Source organism: Myxine glutinosa, chromosome 5 (genome assembly GCF_964187855.1).
Source record: "Myxine glutinosa chromosome 5, kmMyxGlut1.1, whole genome shotgun sequence".
NCBI classification, from domain to species: domain Eukaryota; kingdom Metazoa; phylum Chordata; class Myxini; order Myxiniformes; family Myxinidae; genus Myxine; species Myxine glutinosa.
In genome coordinates, this window is record NC_136265.1 from 165,174,817 (window position 1) to 165,181,619 (window position 6,803).

General features: G+C 43.8%; 1 protein-coding gene across 3 annotated transcripts in view; it reads right to left on the reverse strand.

The window, feature by feature from the left end:
• Window positions 1–262: 262 nt before the first annotated feature.
• LOC137426802 (C-signal) overlaps window positions 263–6,803 on the reverse strand; it is an 87,615-nt gene continuing 81,074 nt past the window's right edge. For all 3 annotated transcript variants that reach the window (XM_068115716.2, XM_078779013.1, XM_078779012.1), the window contains 3 exons: window positions 6,600–6,749; window positions 4,668–4,778; window positions 263–1,031 (listed from right to left, as the gene is read on the reverse strand). In XM_068115716.2, the coding sequence (XP_067971817.1) occupies window positions 918–1,031; window positions 4,668–4,778; window positions 6,600–6,749 (375 nt within the window). In that variant the 3' untranslated portion in view covers window positions 263–917. The remainder of the gene's footprint in view (window positions 1,032–4,667; window positions 4,779–6,599; window positions 6,750–6,803) is intronic.

A 6,803-nucleotide genomic window follows, 5' to 3' on the forward strand; every position in this document is an offset into this window, starting at 1 on the left:
ATGCAAAGCTGAAGTTCTCAGGGAAATGGAGACAACACTGCACTCGATTACATACAATTTTATTATTGTCCATGAACCATGTTGGTGTAGTGTGGGAGCAGTACAGAACAAAAATTGAATCAATTTGCATTTCAAAGTTTATACGTCTTACCGAGAGAGCTTGAAAGGTAGATTTTTGTTTTGGGGTGTTAGAAAGCTTCGTAAAGTTCTCGGTGACCAAAAAATTATCAGTGACCTCTAACCAAAAGACAACTCATGCCCGTTTGTTTTTCCACTTTATTTTGCACATCAAGTGCAGAACAATACATTTTGCTTTGAACTTCTGAATAATTCCTACAAAAACTTTGATACAACAATTTATTTTTCCCTGTCAATGCTTCCAAACAAGCATTTTTCCAGGTGAAAGGAAATGACAGATTACCAAGTTTCGTATCAATGCCCGATGTGGTCCGCTCCTCAAAGTTCACTTTTGGAACAAATCTTTTCTGAATGAGGTTGTCAAGAGGTTCAATGTGCATGAACAACTCATTATAGCAAATTGATGTCAACATTTACACTTTTCAACAATGTATGGCATACTATGCCAAAGCCCAAATGTTGGACACAATGCGAGTCATAACATATAATTTGAGAAATGTGTACTGTTTGACTTCATAGGTACTCCTAAACTTCTGGGCAGAACGAGTTGACAACTGGTGGTTGCACTCGGGGAGGATTTAGGCGACAAAATAATTTAATAGGCTGGCGCCTGGGATTCAGTGTCGCGGGTTGGGGCAGGTCTCAGTTCTTTACTAATATATTGAGAACTATTCATATTAAAAATATATTTTTGGTATGCAAAAAAAAAAAAAGTAAAAGGGTAACACGACAATCAGAAGACCATCTCTCAACAGCCTGACCTGTTCATTGTTCAAGCCTCACCAAGGGAGGAGCTTGCGCCGAAAGTCCAGGAATGCTCCATTATCAGCGGAAGAAAGGGATGAAATTACGGTACAAAGCTGGGCCACGCTCTCCTCCACACTTATCCGGGCCTAGAAGATCGCAAAAAAGTTACAACTACCATTCAGGCTTTATATTGATCACATCATTTTGACAAAATGAACCAGAACGATACTCTTCGATGTCACGACATTGATCGATATGCCTCCGCCCACATTATTACATCATTATAGTACTTGTACCAAGTTTGCTTTATATCCATTCAGCTGTTCTCAAGTTATCACATTTTTACCTGACATGACCTCTGACCCCTTGACCCCAAAATTTAATCAGTTCATGTTTACATCATTATACATACTTGTACCAAGTTTTAATTGAAATCCCTTCAGCTGTTCACAAGTTATCACATTTTTACCTGACATGACCTCTGACCTTTGACCTCAGGAACCAAAATCTAAATAATTAATCTTTACATCATTATACATATCTGTACCAAGTTTGAATTAGATCACTTTAGCTGTTCTCAAGATATAGACCGATTACAGATATTAGCTTCCAAAGCAAACTGCTCTCTCTCATGCACAGATTTATCTCATCTCGTCTTCAGTTGTCTTACCCATCCTCCCGTCCATGGTACACTGAATCTTGTGTTGAAGCAGTTGCCCTGAAACAACTTGCCTTTGCCTCTTGGAAGGCAAATCCAACTGAAGACAATCTCAGTTCCTTCCACCAAGCTCAGAACAAGTGTGTGTCTACCCTCAGGAGTGCCAGGAAGCACTATCTCTCCACACTCAATAATGAAGTCTCAAACCTGTCTCCTTCCTCCAAATCCTGGTGGCGTCTGGTCAAATCCGTTTCTGGTGTTTGTTCCCCTCAATCCCCTCCCTCACCTCAAACGGCTACACAGCTGACACCGCACGTGACAAAGCCGAATGCCTCAACTCTGTGTTTGCCTCAAAATCTTGTGTCCCAAACCCATCTCTCTCTGTTCCCACCTTACCCAGTCGAACCCAACTGCTCCTGGACTCTGTGTCCTTCTCTCCTGACAAGGTGGAGAAGTTTTTGTCAAACCTCGACTCTGATTCTGCAACTGTACCAGACGGCATCAGCCCACGGGTCCTAAAATCCTGCTCTGCCGCTCTATCTCACCCTCTCTCTGTTCTTTTCACCCTCTCTTTTGCTCAAGGTCATCTGCCAGCATCTTGGAAATCAGCAAACATTACCGCTTCACACAAAAAAGGTGCAAAAACAGATCCTTGCAACTACAGACCAATCAGCCTGCTCCCAATTATCAGCAAAGTCATGGAATCCATCATTGCTTCGGATATCAAATCCTTCCTCTTCTCCAATGGCTTGATCTCGGATCATCAATTTGGATTCAGACCAGGTCATTCTACTCTGGACATGTTGCTTCTGCTGTCTCAACAATGGATGGAGGTCCTCAATGCCAAACAGGAAATCAGAGCTGTCTCCCTTGACATATCACGTGCCTTCGATACGGTCTGGCACCCAGCTCTGCTTACCAAACTCTCCTCCTATGGTATCCATGGAAATCTCCACGTTTGGCTTGCTGACTTCCTCTCTGGTCGTAGTCAATGTGTCGCCCTGAATGGATTTCTCTCATCGCCCCTTCCTGTTCTGGCTGGAGTTCCCCAAGGTAGTGTTCTGGGCCCTGTGCTTTTTCTGGTCTTCTTCAATGATCTCTCCGACTCTCTGGAAAATCCTATCTCTTTGCTGATGACTCCACTCTCTGCCGCTCCATTCCTCTTCCCTCAGATTGGCAGTCTGCAGCCTCCTCACTCTCTACAGACCTGCACAAAATCACAGACTGGTCAAACAAGTGGAACATGTCTTTCAATCCTGACAAATTTCACACTCTTACTATGTCTCTCCGAAAAGACCGACTGGAAAGCCCTCACATCTACTTTCTCAACAATCTCTCCAAGAAGTTCTGTCGCTCAAGCTTTTGGGTCTCACTATCTGCCATGATCTTTCTTGGGAAAACCACATTTCCAAGCTGGCCTCCAAAGCCAGTCGCCAACTGGGCATCCTCCGTCGTGCGAAGTCCTTCCTTGGCACACCTGAGCTCTTCACCACATACAAGGCTTTCATCCGCAACTCAATGGAATACTGTTCCCCCCTCTTGGCCGGTACTCCTGCCTCACACCTAGCTCGACTTCACGCTGTTGAAACCAAAGCTTTCAGAATCATTGGAATCTCCTGCGATGAAGCTAACTCCGAGGGCCTTTCACTCACTCACCGCAGGCAGGTTGGTGGTCTTTCTGTCTTCTGCCGACTCCTCTCCGGCCTGGCTCCCCCAGCTCTCTCTGTGCTCTGTCCCCCAAATATTCCTACAGGTCGCACAAGATCTGCCAGCAACCCTCTTATGGTTAAACTGCCAAAATCTAGGCTCTCTGCTCACCTTCACTCTTTCATTCCCCTTTTTCCCCGCCTCTGGAACAAACTCCCCCACTCCCTTCAATCCGACTCCTCCCTCCAGGTCTTTAAAACAGCTGTTCACCACCATGTCTTATCTTCCCCCATCCAAAACCTTGATCTTTTCTACCCCCGCTAATTCACCCCAGATACACTTTTTCGAAATTCCAACTTCTTTCCTGGAAGTCCTTGCAGTGTCCATATGTTTTATACCTCTCCCACCTCCCCCCAAGCCCTCTCCCTCGCACAGTTCTCTCGATGCCCCTGCTCTCAAATGTTGTGTTTGTGTCATTCGCCCTCTCTCCCCATCTTGTCTACCACTCCCCTTATTTTGTGTTTTATGTGTTGGTTTGTGTCGGTTTGACTTTTTGTGTGATTCATGTTAGCTCTTTCACGAGCCTCGATCTTGTATACCCCCAAATTTTTCTTTGACCTTTGACCTCAACCCCAAAATCTAAGCAGTTCATCTTTACATCATTCTACATAAGTGTACCAAATTTGGTCAGAATCCCATCACTGGTTCACAAGTTATCGTGGTAACAGGATTTTTATCTAACATGACCTTTGACATTTGGCCTTTGATTTCTTAAACCCAAAATCTATTCAGTTCATCTTTATCTCATTATACATACCTGCACCAAGTTTGACTAAGATCACTTCAGCCGTTCTCAAGTTATCGTGGTAACGAAAACCTATCACGGACAGACAGACGGACGGACGGACGGGCAGACGGACGGAGGGACAATGTGAAAACATAACGCCTCCGGCGACTCCGTCAACGGAGGCATACAAATAATAGTATGAGAGGTAGGGCCAAAAACCTGAACACAAGCTTTGGAAGCTGAACACTAAGAAGCTTTTGGAAGCTGAATTTCGTCAAAACATCTTTCCGTATTCACCAGTACCAGACTCCTCATTACTACATTGGTTGGTGGTTCCTTGGTTCCAAAGCGTTGTCTGCTCACCACAGAATCATCATACAAGAGTGGCAGCCGGGCAAAACAAGAAAATTATATTTTAGTGTCCATCTTTTCCAACTTATCCGACCATTTTAGTCCAACCTGCTTGCAAACACATCCTGCGGATAATTGAGTCATGGTGCATTATTCGTCTTAAGACATTATGCTTTGGTGATTGTTGATCTCAAGCTGTCTCTGCTCAAGCTCTGCTTAATTATATCAAAGTAAATGGTTCATCAAGAGATAACTTGTATGTCGCTGGTAATGCATAGCATCAAAATACTCACTCGTAACTCTTGTACAAGGGGTCTCATTTTCAAGACTATCGCCCACCTTAGGTCCACCCATATCAGTGCGTACCCAGCCAGGGTGAAGCGCCACAGTCAGTATCCCGGTGTCTTTCAGATCGATCATCAGGCACCGTGTGAGCATGTTCAGGGCTGCCTGCTCCCACAAACACGAATGAGTAATATGCCTCACCTACCTGGCCACAAAACAAACCGATTTGGGAACCTAAAACAAAAGTATCCAACATAACTCCATGAGAGCCATCTTACTTTATTGTTGCATCATAAATCCCTGCCAAGGGAGTAGAGTACCGGTTTCCAAATAAAAACAAATAACATTTGGACAAACAAAATAAACTGCTCAAAATGATTATTCATTATTCCAGGAATTTTAAACAATAATGAAGAACTACACAACTTTCATGCCCAAATTTTAAAAATCCATGCACAAAATCAAAGTAAAATGCATAAAATCTATTCACAAAATCATTGTGTTGATGACAAGTTGACTACAGAGCAAACAAGTGAATCCTCTTGGATTGCGCTGAGGTTCGGGCATGGAATTTCGAGCCTCGATCTTGTATACAAAAATAATAATAATAATAATAAGAACCTTGGGCCGAATCTCGCGCTTCACCAGTGCGCGTGCGCGAATTTACGTCACGTCGGCAGCGAGAAGGGGTTCCCCAACACGAACCAATCAGGAACTGCCACGTCACACTTATATGATCTCAGAATTCCTGTGACAGGAATTCGCGTTACACTGGCTGGAAGTCATTCGCTAGAGGCGCTTCCTCAGCGCTAATAAACGGCATTTTCAAAATATTTCAAATTACTAAGTTCCCCAACATAAATTAGGAGCACAACCTTAGTTGGGTTAGGGTTAGGGTTGTTAGGGTTAGGGTTGTTAGGGTTAGGGTTAGGGTTAGGGTTAGGGTTGTTAGGGTTGTTAGGGTTAGGGTTAGGGTTGTTAGGGTTGTTAGGGTTAGGGTTAGGGTTGTTAGGGTTAGGGTTAGGGTTGTTAGGGTTGTTAGGGTTGTTAGGGTTAGGGTTGTTAGGGTTAGGGTTAGGGTTAGGGTTAGGGTTGTTAGGGTTGTTAGGGTTAGGGTTAGGGTTGTTAGGGTTGTTAGGGTTAGGGTTAGGGTTGTTAGGGTTAGGGTTAGGGTTAGGGTTGTTAGGGTTAGGGTTGTTAGGGTTAGGGTTGTTAGGGTTAGGGTTGTTAGGGTTAGGGTTGTTAGGGTTAGGGTTGTTAGGGTTAGGGTTGTTAGGGTTAGGGTTAGGGTTGTTAGGGTTAGGGTTAGGGTTGTTAGGGTTAGGGTTGTTAGGGTTAGGGTTAGGGTTAGGGTTATATTTTTATAGATATTAACTATGAACTATATTTTTATTATGAACTATGAACCCAACTATGAACCATATTTTTGAAAAAGAAGAAAACTTCTGCACATTTCAAATAACTTCCGTTATTCTTTCCAACGATCCAATCGACAGGATGGCACATTGCTGTCTTGTGCGGGTTCAATTCCCAACCAGACTCTTTATTCCCAAGAAAACTAGATTATGGGGTGGGCACGGGGTCAGATCTTGCACTCAGACGATCACCAATTTACCGAATGATTGTCCTCAGAGACCGTACACCATCTGCTGGGAAAGCCAAACAGATCTTTTCTTCTGTTTCTGACGTACAGAACCTCAAACGAGACCCGTCACCGACGGTAAATTGCCCATTTAAAAGACTGGGCACAGCATTTAAAAGGCCTGGGGCGAAGGAAAACATACTGTGACTTTACAACCTAACGGGGGTTTTGCACCAAATTTCAAACGGCCACGTCAATGATCCCTCAGTGTCTTTCATAAAGAGTACGCCACTGTGTGGCAGCACCCTGACCAACCTCCTGCCATAATTTACAAGCTCCACCATTAGCCAAAGATCAATGATATATATATATATATGGATAGATATATAGAAAATATAAAACACCTTGCTGATGGGATAAGAGTAACCCATTGAATCATTGTTCTTTGAAATCTCTTCCATCGAGCCCAAGATGCCAGAAATGTTGACAATGGCAACACCTGGTGAGCCAGGTGGATGCTCCTTTGTAGCAAGATGCAGCAACGGAAGCAATGCCTGCCAAGAAAGGTACAGCAGTTAGACATCACCCTTCATCTGACCAGTCATTCT